The 19201-nt window shown below is 34.9% G+C and overlaps 1 protein-coding gene across 15 annotated transcripts in view; it reads left to right on the top strand.

Moving 5' to 3' along the window:
• Positions 1 to 19201, top strand: part of FBXL13 (F-box and leucine rich repeat protein 13) — a 309023-nt gene that overhangs the window by 58248 nt on the left and 231574 nt on the right. For all 15 annotated transcript variants that reach the window (XR_013173955.1, XR_013174037.1, XM_077155879.1 and 12 more), the window contains one exon: positions 6317 to 6426. Coding sequence is in view for 13 of the 15 variants with exons in the window: in XM_077155879.1 (XP_077011994.1) it covers positions 6317 to 6426 (110 nt within the window). In the remaining 2 variants the exon portion in view is untranslated. The remainder of the gene's footprint in view (positions 1 to 6316; positions 6427 to 19201) is intronic.

Raw genomic sequence — 19201 nt, 5'->3', positions numbered from 1 at the left:
TTAATTAATTCCACAATTGGCATTTGTTTTGTGCTTAGCCCTGGTGCTAGTAAAGTCTCTTTCCTTTCACCTCTGGGAAGCAGCCTGTGGGGCAGGGGCGCTGGCCACCACAACTTGGGGAACTCACGGTTCTGGGGGGTTTCACAGCCAGTCCAGCTGGTCCAGACTGGGGTACGCTCTGTGTCTGATCACTGGTGTGGCTCCAGCAGTTGTTCTGTACTGTTCCTGGTTATTTATTAGCTGCTCTGGAGCAGGAATTAAATCCCACACCTCACTAAGCCACCATCTTGGCTCCTCCCCTCACATAAGTTCCTTTTGACCACTTTTAATTGGGTTGTTAGTCTTTTTGTTGTTGAGTTGTAGGCTTTTTAAAAAATATATATTCTGGATATTAAACCCTTATTAGATATGTGGTTTCCAAATATTTTATCCCATTCTGTAGATTGAATTTTTACTTTCAGGGTGAAGTCCTTTAATGCACAAAAGTTTTAATGTTGATGAGATCCCATTTATTTTTTCATTTGTTGCTCAGGCTTTTATTGAAAAGTCTAACAAACCCTTACCTAATACAAGGACCTAAAGATGCTTCTCTATATTTTCTTCTAGGAGTTTGATCATTTTGTATTTAAGTATTTCATCCATTTTTATTTCATTTTTGTATATGGTGTGTGGCAGAGGTCTACCTTAATTTTTTTGCAGATGGCTACCCAGTTTTCCCAGCACCATTTGTTGAAGAGACTATTCTTTCCTTATTGAGTGGACATGGCATCCCTGTCAGAAATCAATAGACTGTAGAAGTGAGGGTTAATTTCTGAACCCTCAATTCAGTTCCATTGTTCTAAATGTCTGCCCTTGTGCCAGTACCATGCTGTTCTGATTACTGAGTTGAGTAATGTTTTAAAATTGGGAAATGTGAGTTTTCCAACTCTGTTCTTTTGCAAGATATTTTTGGCTATTCGGGGGCCTTTACCTTTGCATATGAATTTGATGATTGGCTTTTCCATTTCTTCCAAGAATGCTATTAGAATTTTGATTGAGATTTCACTGAATCTGTAAATGGCTTAGGGAAGAATAGATATCCTACCAATATTTAGTTTCCAATCATGAACATGGAATGACTTTCCATTTACTTAGGTCTTCTTAATTTCTTTCAGCAGTGTTTTGTTCTTTTTGTGTACAAGCCCTTTACACCTTTAGTTAGATTTATTCTTAGATATTTGATTCTTTTGGTTGCTATTGTAAATGGAATTTTTTTCTTGATTTCTTCTTCAGATTGTTAATTATTAGTGTCCAGAAACACTGTTGATGTTTGTGTGTTGATCTTGTACCCTGTCCCTTTCCTGAATTTATTTATTAGCTCTAGCAGCTTTGTTATGGATTTTATAGGATTTTTTTTATATAGAAAGTCATGCCATTTGCAAATAGGGAAAGTTTTAATTATTCCTTTATAATTTGGATGTCTTTTATTTCTTTTTCTTGCCTAATTACTCTAGCTAGCCCTTCTAGTATAACACCGAATAACAGTAGTGACAGTGGGTATCCTTCTCTCATTCCTGTTGTGAGAGGGAAAGCTTTCCATTTTTCACCATTGAGTGTGATGTTAGGGGTTGGTTTTTCATATATGCCCTTTATTATATTGAGGAAATTTCTTTCTATTCCTAGTTTTCTAAGTGTTTTCCTCAGTAAGGGTGCTGGATTTTGTCAAATGCCTTTTCTGCATCAGTTGTTATGATTTTGGGTTTTTTTTTTCCTTTGTTCTGCTAATGGGGTGTAGATCTTTATTTGGAGATCTTTATTTCTTTATGCCATTTCTATCCATTGTCTAGTGTCCTTCCTTTCAGTCTAGGAATTCACTCTAGCATTGTTGATGGCAGGCCTATTATTGACAGTTTCCCTCAACTTTTGTTTATCTGAAAATGTCTTCATCTCCCCATTATTTTTAAAGGACAGTTTTACTGGATACATAATTCTTGATTGGTAATGGTTTCTTTTTCATCCTTTTAAATATTTCATCCCACTGCATTCTTACCTCCAAGGTTTCTGTTGAGAAATTGGAACTTAATCTTATTGGGATTCTGTCATATATATAATGTTGCTTTTCTCTTGTAATTTTCAGAACCCTCTCCTTGTCCTTGGCATTGGATAGTTTGATTACTATGTGTCTGGACATGCTTCTCTTTGAGTTGATCATGTTTGTGGTTTGTTGTGATTCTTAATGTGTATATTCATGTCTTTCATTAAATTTGAGAAGTTTTATACCCTTATTTCTTGAATATTCCTTCTGTTCCTTTCTCTCTTTCAACTCCTTCTGGGACTCTCATAATATGCACATTAATATGCCTGATAGTGTCCCACAGTCTCTTAGGCTCTGTTCACTTTTTAAAATTCTTTTTTCTTTCTACTCCTCATCCTGAATCATTTCATTGTCTTGTCTTCAAGTTCACTGATTCTTTCTGTTAGCTCCAACCTGCTGCTGAAATCCTCCAAGGAATTTTTAAATTTCAGTTATTGTGATTTTAAGCTCCAGTCATTCTGTGTTTTAGTTTCCTTCTGCTAAAACAAATATTATGCAATCATTGGCTGAAACAATGGGAATTTACTGACTCACAGTTTTAGGGTAGGAGAAGTCCAGAATAAAGGCATTATCAAAGTGATACTTTTTCCCATAAGGTTGTGATATTCTGGGATTGGCTGCCACTGATTCTTGGTCTTTGACTTTTCTGTCACATGGCAGTGCACATGGCAGCCTTGCTTGACTTCTCTGGCTTCCATTGAACTCTGGCTTTTTTCCTAGAGTACCTGGAACTAACAAGAATAAAGAAACCAATGCAAAGAACATCTTTCATGATCTTTGCATATTGGCTCTTCTTTGGCTGGTGGTTGCCTTCAGAGCTTAGTATCTCAGCTAAGAATATCAGCTCAAGATGAATGCGAAGTGCAGGATCCTCTCTGTGTTATCTGAGCCTGGGTGGAGCCTGCTTCTTATCCTGATTTGTTTTCTTTGCTTGTGGACTTAGGTATTCCCCAATTTGTAGGAGTTTGAATATCCCCTCTACTTCCTATGAAACAAACTTTCACCCCATTCTGGATGCTCTATCATATGACAATACAGATAATCCTTGGCCCCAGGCTTCTTCATTTAATCATTTCTTACACTGCTTTAACCACAAGCTGCCTCTTTCTGTCGAACATGTTCTGGGAAGACAAACACAAGACAAGTCTCCTGGTTTAGTCTTTCAGGCTTCCACCTGCTAGAGTGGTACCAACATACAGGCATCCTTGTATGTGCATATAGGGATTACTCTTCTCCCCCCAAGCATAGGGCCAGTGACTCTCAATGGGAATGCAGCTTAGCATGACACTGGGGAGGGGGTGGAACAGGTGCTGGCCAGGCCACTATACTCTCTGCCTACCATTTCTCAAGCTGCTTTTTCTTGTTTTAGCATTCTCCTAGTTTCTGCAACCCTTTGTTTTCTGTAGTTTTAAAGAAGATGGCTCTGCTAGTTTCTGCTTATCATTCAGAGTCTTTGGGGGAATGGCACTGGAGCATCTTTTGCTACCATCATGGTCAACTGGAAGCCCCTCGAAAGGTTTTAACTTAAGTGTAATGAAAGATTAGGGACTGGTTAATTGGCTGAATAGAACTTCAAAGGGTTGCAAATAGTAGATGGTAGCTGTTTTTATCATGGATTCATATCCTAGATTAACTGCAAGCTCTGTAGCAAAAGCAGTTTAGTTTGTACATTGTAACAGCCTTTCTAACAGTTTGTTTTATCTGCTTTCCTTTCCCCTACTGCTGTGCACTTGCTTCTTCTCCAAGTTTCCCCCCCTTTCTAACTCTTGCCTTTCTTTTTTCTTATCAATCTCTAACTCTCCACAATATAAAGCAGGGTCATATTTGACAAATATTTTATTTATGCAACAAAATTTATATTCCTGATCACAACCAAAATCAAGTTAGTTCAAAGTTATTTATTCTTATTAAAAATCTAAGTTACATACATATTGTGACACTTTATTGATGCTGTCTCTCTTTTCTCTTTCCCCACCAAGGTATGTTCTACATAATTTCGATCATAAAAAATATTAGAAATTTGCTTCAGAATTAATTGTCAGGAATACCAAATAATAAGTCTGTTCTAGTTTGCTAGCTGCCAGAATGCAATATACCAGAAACAGAATGACTTTTAAAAAGGGGAATTTAATAAGTTAATAGTTTATAGTTCTAAGGCCGAGTAAATGTCCCAATTAGAACAAGTCAATAGAAACCACCAATCTAAGGCATCCAGGGAAAGATACCTTGATTCAAGAAGGCCGATGAAGTTCAGGGTTTCTCTCTCAAGCAGAAAGGCACAAGGCAAACACAGAGTTTCTCTCATCTGGAAAGGCACATGGTGAACATGGTCAGGGTTCCTCTCTCATCTGGAAGGGCACATGGCAAACACGCATCATCTGCTAGCTTCTTCTCCTGGCTTCCTGTTTCATGAAGCTCCCCAGGAGACATTTTCCTTTTTCATCTCCAAAGGTTGCTGGCTGGTGGACTCTGCTTCTTGAGGCTATGTCGTTCTGCTCTGCTCTCTCTGAATCTCCTTCATTCTCCAAAATGTTTCCTCTTTTATAGGACTGAAGAAACTAATCAAGACCCACCCAAATGGGTGGAGACATGTTGTCACCTAATCCAGTTTAACAACCACTCTTGATTTAATCACATCTCCGGGGAGATGATCTGATTGCAGTTTCAAACATACAGTATTGAATAGGGATTATTCTGCCTTTATGAAATGGGATTTAGATTAAAACATGGCTTTTCTAAGGAACATACATCCTTTTAAACACAAAGTCTAACAGATTCTTTAAGTGGTATCACTAAAATAAACAAAAATTATTAAAACATAGTTAATACTTAAACATTGTATTGTACATTTCTGTGAGGTTGTAATGAAGACTTAATGTCTAATAAATAATATTTTAAGTTGTTCTATACTCCTCTTATATATTAAGTTATATGCCATTATGAGGCTCTAACAATACAGAAGAGTGATTCTCCCAAAAATGTTTTTCACTTTCTTCTTATAAAAACTCGAAGGAAAAAAGTTAAAATCAATCTAAACATTGAAATTTATTGAAGGCTATTTTGGTAGAAAGCAATTCAAACAAAAGGCACTCATCTGACAATGAGGAAAAAATCCATTAAAAAAATCATTAATATTCAAATCACTGTTTTGCTTGTTGTTCAAAAGTGTTGAAAATTCTAAGATAATTGTCTTTTAAAATATTACTGAAGGAATAAGGTAGGTGGATGTTATTTGGTTTGTTCCTCTGTTTGACAGCTGAAATTGCAACAGATCTATTTTAGTACTCCTGACTGAACCAAAAAATCTTGAGTAATGAAGAAACAGGAGGGTTTTAGTAGATTGTTTATGTGAACTGAGCAGATATACGCTGATAACTGCTTGTTCATTTTCCACTAAGAAAGAATAGCCCAGTTTGGGAATTATTATTAGTTGGGCTCAAACTCTAGGCTTCTTGACAAGCTTAGCTTGTAGGACAAAATGTTTAATTTCATCAGGGTAGTGACCCTGAAAGGCTGATGAAGGGGAAGCAGGGGGTGGGGGCAGGAGATGTAGAGAGAGGCTGTAAAATTCTGGACGTAGCATTAAAAACTGGTGGCCCACATGTTTTGCCCCATTTATACAATATGTAAAAAACTTTTTGGTTCGTTGTTAGTTTAACTGTCAGAACTATTCACATGAAATAAGGTTTCCTGCTTCTTTTGAAAAAAATCCTAAGGTTAAAAAAAAATACTAAAAGGAAATGATTGGCTGTAGCTAAGATGTCATTGGCCCCTTTGGACAGGTAAAATAGTGTTCCATCCTGGCCCAGTCATCCTACTTTCTGGCCTGGTCCTAAATTCAAGCTTTGGACCCCTGGTTAACATATATAAGGCAATTTTTATAGGACATTTATATAAACTTAAAAGCATTGGATCTGAATACTATCTCATGATTGTATTTCTTATGAATGAGTTTGGAAATTCTGGTTTTATAAAAACCCAATTTATTTTAAAAAAATAAAGGATATGTATATCTTGATACTTTCATTACACCTTAGTTTCTAAAAGCAAAAGGTGATGTTTACAGGTCAATAAAGTTTCAATCTTATGCTGCCAAAATTAATTAATTTCAGATGTAATTAAAACCAAACAAAAACTATCAGTTTCAATAGTGGTTCATATCATAAACATGAGAATATTAAAATGCTTTGTTTTTTGGAAACAGCTTTAATTCTGTACAGTAATCTAATTAATTTTCTTCAGATACATTCTTGAGGATACAAAAGATGTTCTGTGTTCAAAGACTAATAACTATCTTAACAAAGTGGCGGGATAAAGCAAGATATATGGCTAAAAAGAGAGAAGATGATCTGGTATGGTATATTGGAAACTCAATTTTTTAAAAAACTGATTTTGTAGTTATGTTCATAAGCTCTTAATTTCATTGCCCCAGATAATAATGCTATATGTGGAATATACAAAAATTCTGAATTTTATACTTTTGTGATGAGGATATTATTCTCTTAACTTAGTAATTTAAATTTCAATTTGGCTACAAAAAGTGTTTTTTTAAAATAAGTTCTGTTTCATTTGCACTATAAACATGAAAGAAAAAAACTTTTTAACATTTAAAAAATTTATCAATAAAGAAAGAATTTTGTTTAAATGCATTTTTAAATGGAACTTAGGTATCTAAAATGGAAGAGAAATTATTTTATATGATTATAATAGATAAATAAGTGATAAAACAATAATTCATTTTTTCTAGATAAGATTAAATTTCTATTTATTCTTTTTCAACATTCAATTTAATAAATTGAAATTTCAATTTTAGACATTTTAAAATACTAAATTGTAAGGTTAAAAGATCATTCCTAACTGAGACTTTTGAAAATTGCAACAGAGGATGAAAGCAAACACCTCCAAATTTAAAAATAGCTCTAGTTTGTAATATGTTATTACTTAATTATGTTGGAGAATGTTCAGGTCAGGTTATGATCCGTCATGAAAGCATGTTGGAATTTTTTTGTAGTTACATTATTTAGTAGGTGATAATTTTTTAATAGTCTTTGAAATACAAAGGATAAATAGAAAAGAAATTAAACACCCTGCCCCACCCCGTTTTGTGGTTGCTCCATGAACAACAGGATCAGTCCCTTAACCCATTTGTTCAGCTGTTGAGACTGATGCCACATATGTACAAAGAGCATAGGAAAATATTTTTCTTATTGCTCATATAATGAGAATTTCGAGGAAGACCAGGGCTCTACTAAAGCTGGTTTACAATGTGATATGTGCTATAGGTTTTTTTGTAAATAGCCTTTATGATATTAAGGAAATTCCCTTGTATTCCTAGTATGCTAAAAATTTGTAATAAAAACAAAAAACACAAATGGATGTTGAATTTTATCGAGTGCAATCATGTATCTGTTGAGATGATCATATATTATTTTTCTCATATTCTGTTGAAGTGACAAATTACATTAAGTGATTTTCTCAGAGTAAACCAAGTAAACCTGGAATGAATAAAAATTGTTTCATTCCAGGATTATAGTGTCAATTTTGATAGTAGTTATAAAATTATCCAGATTTTCTCTTTATCTTTGTGTTAGTTTTCACTATTATGTGCATAGATGTGGATTTCTTTTTATTTATTCTGGCTGGGTTATCGGCCTTTTTTGAATCTCTGCATCAATGCGTTTCATCAGTTTAAGAAAATTTATAGCCATTATATCTTTAAATATTGCTTCCTTCCCATTCTCTCTTTTCTATTCTTCTAAGAGTCCATAAAATATAAGAATTTTTCATGGTATCTTCCATGTCTCTTACCCTCTCTGCTATTTATTCTATTGTTTTGTGTGTGTCTCTCCCTCTCTCTTTTTTTTTCCTGTATGAGCAGGCACCGGGAATCAAACCTGGGTCTCTGGCATGGCAGGCAAGAACTCTGTCACTGCACCGCCATTACCTGACCTGTTTTGGCTCTTTTTGCTTCATTCTGGACACTTTCTTCTGTCTGGTCATCCAGTTAATTAATTCTTTCTTTAACTCTGTCTAATATACTTGTTAATGTATTTATTGTTATTAATTTTTGTTATTCTAAAATTTCTATTTTATACTTTTGAAAATCTGCCTTGCCCCTTTTTATAATTTTCAGTTTTCTGCAAAAATTTTCTATCTTTTATTTTAAAATCTGTATCTGAAAATACCAATGTATGGAGTCTCTGTGAGTTTGTTTCAATTATTTGTTGTTTAAGTTGATTCTTGTTTATATAGTCTCAACACATCATGTGACTATTATCCTCAATCATAAAGTTGTTTGTAGAAATAATATGTTCTCTACAGTGGCTTTTTTTTTTTCCTGCTAGGTGCCTTGGGATGCTCACAATCAATTTTAGGGATTGAGACTTTTCTGGGTTATATAAACATCTTGAAGCTAGGCTGTAATCCACATGAGAAGATATTTATATCTGTATTCTAGTTTGCTAGCTGCCAGAATGCAATATACCAGAAATGTTATGGCTTTTAAAAAGGAGAATTTAATAAGTTGCTAGTTTACAGTTCTAAGGCTGAGAAAATCTCAATTAAAACAAGTCTATAGAACTGTCCAATCTAAGGCATCCAGGGAAAGATACCTTGGTTCAAGAAGGCCAGTGAAGTTCAGGGTCTCTCTCTCAAGTCAGAAGACACATGGCGAACACAGTCAGTGTTCCTCTCTCATCTGGAAGGGCACATGGAGAACACGGCATCATCTGCTAGCTTCTTCTCCTGGCTTCCTGTTTCATGAAGCTCCCCAGGAGACATTTTCCTTCTTCATCTCCAAAGGTCGCTGGCTGGCGAACTCTGCTTCTCGAGGCTATGTTGTTCTGCTCTGCTCTCTCTGAATCTCCTTCATTCTCCAATATGTTTCCTCTTTTATAGGACTGAAGAAACTTATCAAGACCCACCCAAATGGGTGGAGACACATCTCCCATAATCCAGTTTAACAACCACTCTTGATTGGATTACATCTCCAGGGAGATGATCTAATTCCAGATTCAAACATGCAGTATTGAATAGGGATTATTCTGCCTTTACAAAATGAGATTTTGATTAAAACATGGCTTTTCTAGGTTCCATACATCCTTTCAAACCAGCACAATCTGTTTTACCCTTACTCCTATCACACATTTACCAGGCTTTCACCTTTGGTATGTGTTTTACTATAATTTTATCCCCTTAGCCTTCTGAAGCTGTCAAAAAGTACTCCTTAACTTCTCACTTACATCTTCCTATTCAGCAAACACATACAAGGCAAAAAAAAAAGTAATCCCAAATGTTTCACTACACTCATTTCTCTCAATTTATTCTGTAATGGCAGAAAAGAAATTATATTTGGTGCCTCATCATTCTGTCTGGCATAGTCATAAGTTTTACTTTTGAGCAGCCACCCCAGTTAGCCCTGCCCTGGGCATAACTACACTTAGCAAAGCATGCACCTCTGTGTGGTTTGATGATTAGAGCTCCCCTTAGCTTCTCCCAACAGCTCATGCCACTTCTTCAAATGGGCCCTCACTGCTTCCCCTTATGTGCTGCATTGTTTACTAGAAAAGCAGGTACTTCCATATGTCTTGAATCATAGGAGTTGCCCTCAGCTTCTCTAATGGCCATCTGTTTTTTGTTTTGTGTAGTTTAAAACTCCCAATCCACAGCTTTAAAAAACTGCACCCCTCCCCTCTCAGTCACAATAAAGGCAAGAGCCTGGGACCCACGTGCTCCTCTTTCCCGCCTCCACAGACCCTCATGAGAGTCTTTGTTAGCTAAGCCCCAATTCCCACCACTACCCTTGTTATCCTTTCTCTCCCTCCAGTACCTTTGATCTAACAAAGCTGACTTTTTATGCATTCTCAACTGGCTGGCTATCTTGGGTTTGTGCCTCATCACCCAGAGAACATCCACATAACATCCAAAACAATGTCATTTCCCGAATCTTGGTCCAATAATTCTTCACAACTTTGTTAGCTTTTTAATATTTGGTCCCCTGTTTCCAGATATCTGCAATGCCATATCTGTCATATGTCAAATTTCTATATGTATATTTGAGTCTGATTCTGGACTCTTTATATTCTTCCATTGATCAGCTTGTCTATCCCTCTTCTACAGTGTCTTAATTGTCACTTTATTTATTCTGATATCTGAAAGGGCGAGCCTCTTAAGTTATTTTTCTTCATACATAACTTGGTTGTCCGTGACCCATTGTTTTTCTATATAAATTATAAAATTATCTTGTCAAGTTCTTTGATATACCAAACTGGGATTTTGAGTGATTGCACTGAATATATACACATCTATATGTATAGATATGTATACACATAGGTGTAATTAATATCTTTATAATGTTGACTCTGTGAACATAGCATAGTTCTTCATTTATTTAGGTCTTCTTCAGTGTATCTCAATACAGTAACTTTCTTCACAAAAGTCATGCACATTATTTGTTAGATTTATCCCTTGTTAAAGTATGCTTTGTTGCTATTATAAAATACCACATTTATATCTTTTAATTTGGGGTGTCTAGAAATGAAATTGCTTTTATGTTTTGAGCAACGATTTTAAAATTAATTATAATAATGTACCTATAACTTCATTTTGGGTTTCTATGTGGATGACATCTTATCTTAAAATGATAGTTATGTTTCTTCCTTTCTAATCCTTATACCTTTTATTCTTTGTTCTTAATGAACAATTGAATGTTGAACAGAAACAGTGTCTGTGGGCATCTTTGTTTTACTTCTGATTTTTAGGAAATGCTTCTAAGGTTTCACCTTGAAGAACTATATTTGTGGTAGATTTTTAATAAATATTCCTTTTAAGTTAAGGAATTTCTAGTCTAGTCATAATTTTCTTTTTTGTAATCACAAATTGGTGCTGAATTTTATTAAATGCTTTTCCAGAATCTTTTGTAATGACCATATGGTTTTTTTGTCTTCATATAATGTGTTGAGCTACATTTACAAATTATCAAATTTTGAACCACTGTTATATTTGTGAAACAAACACAAGTTCATTATGTATTATTTTTTTAAAACACTGACATATTAGGTTTGTTAACTGTTATTTAGGATTTGTACACATTTTTTCATAAGTGAGATCAACCTTTAATTATCCTTTCTCATACTGTCCTTGTCTGAGTTTTATAATCAAGATAATTCAGCTTATAGAATGTTCTAGTTTGCTAGCTGCAAGAATGCAACACACAAGAGATGGATTGGCTTTTAATAAAAGGGGATCTATTTTGTTAGTTCTTCAGAGGAAAGGCAGCTAACTTTCCACTGAGGTTCTTTCTTACATGGAAGGCACAGGATGGTCTCTGCTGGCCTTCTTTCCAGGCCCCTGGGTTCCAACAACTTTCCCCGGGGTGACTTCTTTCTGCATCTCCAAAGGCCTGGGCTGAGCTGCAAGTGCTGAGATGAGGAATGCTGAGCTGCTTAAGCTGTGCTACGTTGCACTCTCTCATTTAAGCACCAGCCAATTAAGTCAAACATCACTCATTGCAGCAGACACACCTCCTAGCCGACTGCAGATGTAATTAGCAACAGATGAGGTTCACGTACCGTTGGCTTATGTCCACAGCAACAGAACTAGGTATGCTCACCTGGCCAAGCTGACAACTGAATCTAACTAACACATAGAATGAATTAGAGTACGCACACTCTTTTTGTAGTCTCTATAAGAGGTTTTATAAAATTGGAATGATCTGTTGTGTTTTTGCCATTTAGTTTTTTCGGTAATTATAAATTATTAAGGCTTTATTATTTTTCTTGGTTCAGAGATCAGCAAGCATTATTATTTTAGTTGTCATAAATTTGTTTATAGCATATTTTTATTATCATCTTTATCTTTGCTGTATCTGCAGTTAGTTCTTTTTAATAGTACTATTGTTTTCTTTTGCATATGTCTTCTTTTCTTTTTAAAATCAGTCTTGCCAGAGGCTTTTTAAGTTTTTCAGTCCTCTCAAAAATAGATCTTTGACTTTCAGGGATGGAAATCTCCCTTGCAATGTGGGACATGACTCCCAGAGATGAGCCTGGCTCTGGCATTGTAATATTGAGAATGCATGCTTGACCAAAAGGGGGCAAAGAAATATAACAAAATAAGGTTTCAGTGGCTAAGAGAGTTCAAGTATAGTCAAAAGGTCATTCTGGAGGTTACTCTTATGTAAGCTTCAGCCAGATATTACAAATTTCCAAAGTTTGCCAACCCCCAACCAACAGTATTCCTGAAAACCCTGAAGAAAACCCAGGGCTCTAACTAGTACTCTATAAAAAATTTACTTATTAAGTCCTTTTTTTTTTCAGAAACTTAAAACCTCCATATTGTTCCTATGCCAGGTAAGACCTGAAACTTAGAGGTACTAGTCTCTTCTAGAACATCAACCAGTTGCATTCTCCTACCCCATAATGTTGACATACCTTTTCAGTGTGAAGAAGTTAGGATGGTCATTGCTCAAATATCCCTGAAGTTTGAGAGAATGATCAAATGAGAGGGAGATATGCAACAGAGAAGTTAGGATTTATCAAATGATTAGTTTAGAACAGCCAGAAGGAAATACTTGAAATTATGGACTGTAACCCATCCGATACTCTGAAATTTGCTTTATTTTCTTAAACTGTACTTTGAAATTTATCATTTTTCTGTATATATATTTCACAATAAAAATGCTAATAAAATAAAATCTTTTGCTTTGTTGATCTTCCCTATTTTCTTTTTTATTAGTTTCTATTTAAAAACCTTTATTTTCTTACATCTATTTTGGGGGGGTTATTCTATTATTATTTTTCACTGTATGCTTATCTTGTTAAATTCTAAACTTCCCTAATTTATAGTGTAAGCATTTAAGGCTATAATTTTCCTTATATACTGCTTTAGCTATTGTCATTCAAATTTTTTCTTTTTTTTTTTTTTACATGGGCAGGCACTGGGAATCGAACCCGGGTCCTCTGGCATGGCAGGCAAGCGTCCTTGCCTGCTGAGCCACCGTGGCCTGCCCCATTCAATTTTAAATATTATAAATTTCTATTATGCCTTCTTTGATCCATGAATTAAGCAATTATGTCTTTTATTTTTAAAAGTTATATTGGATTATTTTTAAAACATACCTTTTCTTGCCTCTCAATTTTTTGTTCCTTGTCAATTTTTATTGCATCTCTTGTTTCTCTAAGTCTTTTATATACAATTAAGTTATATTTTGTGTACAATCATTTGAGTTCTAAAATGCTGGTAGTTGTAAATATATTCTTTGTTTCTACTGCATATGGTGTTTTCTTTTCTTGCATATTTGGGAATTTTTCATTGTAAGTTTTTATATTTTATTGTAAATATATATTTTAGTTACTTAATTGGAGTGGCTTTTCTCCAGACAGAATTTGCCTTTGCTGCTGTTTTGGCACCAGTTTAAACCCTCTAAGTTATCCAAGTAAAATCAGAGTTTTAGGTTCAACTCTCCAACTTTCACATGTGCCCCAGGCTTAGTCTCACCAATATCAGCAGCATCCCTACTCTTCTCCAGGCAATTCTAGCCTTTTTGTTCGATTACACTCACCTTTCTATTGCAGTTCATTGTTTTCTCACCCTCTGTTTTCTTTCTTTTCTTTCTTCCTCCCTTCCTCCTCCCTCCTCCCCCTCCATCTACCCACCCATCTACCCAGCCAGCCATCACCCATCCACTCCCCCCACTTCCCCACCCATCCATCCATACACATCCATCCATCCATCCACGATTTCCTTTGCTTTTTGTGAGAGCAGCAATGTTCTAAAGCTTATGTTTGTTCTAATTGTTGCAGAATCTAGGTATATTTGAAGTGAGAGGACTCTTGAGTCTCTAATTTACCAGCTATAGGAGCAGGAATTTACTTTTTTAATACACTGTGGAATCTGATAAGCTAAGTTTTTCTTTAGTATTTCTGTATGTATGATCACAATTGAATTTGACCTTTAATATTTTATACCTGTATTGTCTTTACCTGATTTTTATTATGATTTTAATAGCTTCATAAAGTGAATTAGATTTACTGCTTCTTCTATTTTCTAGATAACACATATTTGATTACAGTTCTTTCTTTGAAAGATTGACAGAGTGTACCTAAAATTATCTTTTTTAAATTGGAGGAACATTGATTACTATATCAATATTCTTAACAGTAATTTCTTGCCATATTAAATAAAGTACAGGCTTTTATAAACTTTATCAGACTTTGTATGCCCAAGAATATCTTTCTATCAGTCTGTCACTTAAATGATTTCTTTAATTTGGTATAAAATACTAGATTCAAAGATCTTTTCATTCAACACTTTTTAGCTATTACACCATTGTCCTCTCACAACCAGTGTTGCTATTAAGCTGTTACACTGTTTCATGTTCCTTTGGAAGTGGTCTGATTTTTCTCATATAAAACCTTCTAGAGACTTTGCTTTTTTCATCTTAGATGATACACTATGATATATCTGTAATGTGGGCTTTTTCCTCAAAAAAACTTCTTCAGCATTTCATAAACCCTTACAAACTGAAGTCTTATGTCTTTAATTCTAGCAAGTTCTTCGTCATTATTTCTTTAATATTTCCTTTGTCTGGGCTCTAATATAATGGCTGCCATTCTCCTCCATCTTTCTTTTCTTTCTCTACTCTTATCCCTTCTAAGAGTGTTCCTTGAAGCAGTTTTCCTTATCACTAGTTTTCCTTTGACTGCATCCATTTCCTCTTTTCAACCCATTCATCCACTTCTTTGTCTCAAGAATTATATTTTTTATGTTCAGTGTCTCAATTTACTATTCATAATTGCTTATTACTTTGTGTTTTCATGTGTGCTCATACCAGTGTTTCTGTTTTGTTTTGGATCACTTTTCTTTTTGGAGTACTGAACACCTAGTTAACATATTGTAGCTGAAATTTGCTAATGGAACAGGAGGGGGGACTTCCAACTTTGATCCACACTCAGACTTCCTCAGGCTCTTCTCCATTCCTGGGCTTCCTCAAGACTATATGGTAGAGAAAATAGCTCTGTCACAGTACAACTCCTAACTGTGACTCCTGCTTTTCCAGTGCCATGTCACCATTGCCCCCCTGTATATGGTCTCAACCAATTTTGGTATCTTCTTGGGGGGGTCCTCACAAATTTGATGCTATTTGCTCAGCATGAATCTGATATTCTCCATCATCTTGATCTCTTCTCTGGGTTCTCCAGTTTTATATTCTGAAAGGATACAATAGCCACTGATTACTAGTTGTCTTATCTGGAATTAGAAATCTTTACATAGCAATATGAGTTAGATATGTCTATCTTTTTGTTCCTGAAGTTGTGTGTTGGTAGCGTCTCCCTATTGATTCTAGTGTAGTTTGTCAAATATTATAGACCAAATCTATTACTTTTTTTCCACAACAGTGTTTTAAATATTGAAAGACAGTAATTGCTTTTCCCTCTAAACAGTCTTCTTTAGGCTAAATAATTTTTTACCCCTTCAATAATATTTCATACGTCATGGTTCCTAGATAAAAAAGTCTCTTGAAGTTCTCTTTTGGATGGAAGATAGTTTATTTAATTCTTTTCCATCCTTACTTTCAGTCATTCAGCAAATAGGTATTGAATATCAATTTTATTCAATGCATTGTATATCTCTTAAAATGTGGCATCTGGACCAGTACATATACTTGACATCTGGTCGTATTAAAGTGAAAGGACTGTTTATTTCTTGGGCTTTCATTGCTACATATATTCATATAATAGCAATTTTATTAGCCTGCAAAAATAAATGAAATCTGGCCAAAAATAATGACCATGCATTTATAAAACAACTAATATTCTATTTGCTGTTCAAAGACAACTAATATTTATTGATCACCTCCTATTTTCCAGGACCAAAAACATATTCTCAAATCCATCCTACAAGATAGGTAATAGTATCTATACATGTATTATTGAATCTTAAATCAACTGCTTTAATTGCTTGGCTCATATTAAACTAGTATATACAAATGGGCCTCTGCTCTCACCCTGAGGCCAGATTTAACTTTATAACCTCTGCTCCACTCTCCCCTGCAGGCCTCCTCCCAGTTCTAACCACCAAGCATTGTTGACTAATGCAAGCTTTTATTGAAAGTTTTATGTGAACATGGATAAGTTTACATTACTTTCAACTTAGCAAATCTTTATTAAAAATTTGCTTTAAACATCTGTCATTCTCCCTAAAGTTTCCCTTTCCATATTAGCTGAATCCCTCCAGTCATTCCATGGAATCATCTACTCTTTGTTTTTTCTAACCAGTCTAATTTCAGTCGCTTTCTTCCAGACATCCTCATACACTTCTGTCCCCTAAAGAACAAGTAAAGGCTGCTCTTGGATGTCTCTATCTTAGAAGACAGGGGGTACTCATATAATTTTCCCTGTTGTGCCAGTGATTAACTAAAAAACCCTAGCTCATTTTTCTACTAACTCCTGCCAAGATTCTGAGTCTATACTAGTATAAGAATTTTACTTATTTCATCAGATCCTAGATATCTGAGGTGAAACCTAGTACAACTGTCACAGCCTATAGTCATATTTTTGTCTCTAGTTGCTAAATTCTTATTGTTTTTTGTCTGTCACTCTAGTAACACACCATTTGAGTCCAGTTGCTTGAGAACATTTCTCTCTGGAATCCTTTTAGGTTTTTGTATACTTGGATTTTATTTTTCAGAATTACTTTATCCCTTATTATTAAGCTTAGTTACTTTTATGATCTCTAATCATGTCAGCCTACTGATACTTTGTCTTATATATTTTAAACAGACTTTTCTAAAATCTAGAGTGCATACTTTGTTTGCTAAGTAATCTTTGTGCTTCCAGGCTTCTCTCAAGAGTGTAACCTATCCAAATCCATTGCCATATTAATCCTAAAATTCCACTTTCACAAGCCCTGTTAAACATTGTTGAACATGAAAGAATGACCAAAATTTTTTTGAAAGCCTTCCAGCCTGCTCTCTACGTATCCTTCCATTGTTTCTTTTTCATGAACTATTTGATGCTGCTGAACTTGTCTGTTCACTCTCCCTCATACTTCTGATTTTTTCAGTCAAAAAGAATTTTTTTTAATAAATTCTGCACACACCACAGCTTTATTGACTGCATTCTGTAAGTTTCACCCATTGTAAATGTACAATTCAATGAGTTTTAGTAAATTTATAGTGTTATGTAATCATCACCAACATCAAGTTTTAGAACATTTCCATCATCCTACAGATTCCCTTGTGCCAGTTTGTAGTTAGGCCTCTCTCTCTTTCTCTCACTTGCACCTCTAGACAGCCGTAAATCTGCTTCCGTCTCTATAAATTTGTTTTTATGGATATTTCATATAAAAGTATCATACATTACGTAGCTTTTTGTACCTGGCCTCTTTCATTTAGCATGTTTTTGAGGTGTTGTGGTTTATAGCATATGTGAACAGTTCTATTGTTTTTTTTTTTCCTTTATTAGAAAACTTGTTGCTAAATAGTATTCCCTTATATGTATGTACAACATTTTCTTTACCCATTCACCAGTTGATGGACATTAGGATTATTTAGTTTGAGGTTATTATGAGTAATGTTAATATAAAACTCAAGTACATATGTTTGTGTGGACATAGATTTTCCTGTTAAATTCCTAAGACTGGAATGATTAACTTTTTGAACTGTTTTCCAAAGTTATTGTACATTTTACATATCCCCCAGCTGTGTTTGAGGATTCCAATTTCTCCATATCCTTTCTAACACTTGGTGGTGTCTGGTTTTGATCATAACCTTTCTCGTGGGTTTGTACTTGTGTATCATTGTGGGTTTAATTTGCATTTTCCTATGAGGGCTGATATTGAGCATCTTTTCATGTGCTTATTAGCTCTCTCTCTATATATATGTTTATTCAAGGATTTTGCCCATTTTTAAATTAGGTTGAAGACAAAGGACTTCAGATGTATGGTTTTCATATATTTTCATCAAATCTGTACCATGTCTTTTCATTTTCTTAATGATTTTATGTGGAGTGTAAAAATTTTAAATTTTGATAATGTACAAATTATCACATTTTCATTATAGATTTTTCTTTTGTTTTTGTTTCTACTAGGTCACAAAGGCGTTCTTTTACAGATTTTAGTGTTATGCTGTCTTGAATTACATGATCAATGTTGCATATGGTATGAAGTAACAACTGAAGTGCATTTTCTTGCATGTAGATAACCATGTGTCCCCACACATTTCTTGAAAAGACTATCCCTTCTCTCATTAAATTGTCTTGCACTTTTGTAGAAATCAATAATCATAAATATGAGTTTATTTTTGTATTTTCAATTCTGTTCCATTGATCTATATGCCTACATTGTGCCAATACTGCAATATCATGATTACTGTGGCTTTATAGTATGTTTCAAAATTGTCTAGGGTAATTCCTCCAACTTTGTTCTTTTTCAAAAAAATTTTTTGGCTGTTTTAGGTCTGGTATTAGTTAAGGTTCTCTAGAGAAACAGAATCAACAGGGAACACTCACAAATATAAAATTTTTAAAAGTGTCTCTAGTGACCACCGGAATGCAGAGTCCGAAAATCCACAGGGCAGGCTGTGAAGCCGACGACTCCAATGGAGGGTCTGGACGAACTCCACAGGAGAGGCTCACCAGCCGAAGCAGGAATAGAGCCTGTCTCTTCTGAATCCTCCTTAAAAGGCTTCCCGTGATTAGATTAAGCATCACTCATTGCAGAAGACACTCCCCTTTGGCTGATTACAAATGGAATCAGCTGTGGATGCAGCTGACGTGATCATGATCTAATTCTATGAAATATCCTCATTGCAACAGACAGGCCAGCACTTGCCCAACCAGACAAACAGGTGCCACCACTTGGCCAAGTTGACACATGAACCTGACCATGATAGGTCCTTGGCTTTTCCTTGTGAATTTTAGGACCTACTCATCAATTTGTCAAAAAGAACCCACTGGAATTTTGATAGGAATGACATTTAATTTATAGATCAATTTGGGGAGAATTGACCTTTTGACAAAATGTGTTGCAGTCCATAAACATGGCATTTCTTTCCATTTACTTAGATCTTTAATTTCTCTCAGCAATGTTTTGGTAGTTTTCAGAATACAAACGTTGTACATTTTTTGTTAA

Source organism: Tamandua tetradactyla, chromosome 1 (genome assembly GCF_023851605.1).
Source record: "Tamandua tetradactyla isolate mTamTet1 chromosome 1, mTamTet1.pri, whole genome shotgun sequence".
NCBI lineage: Eukaryota > Metazoa > Chordata > Mammalia > Pilosa > Myrmecophagidae > Tamandua > Tamandua tetradactyla.
The sequence above is the reverse complement of the archived record's forward strand: the minus strand, read 5'-3'. Positions and strand labels throughout refer to the sequence as shown.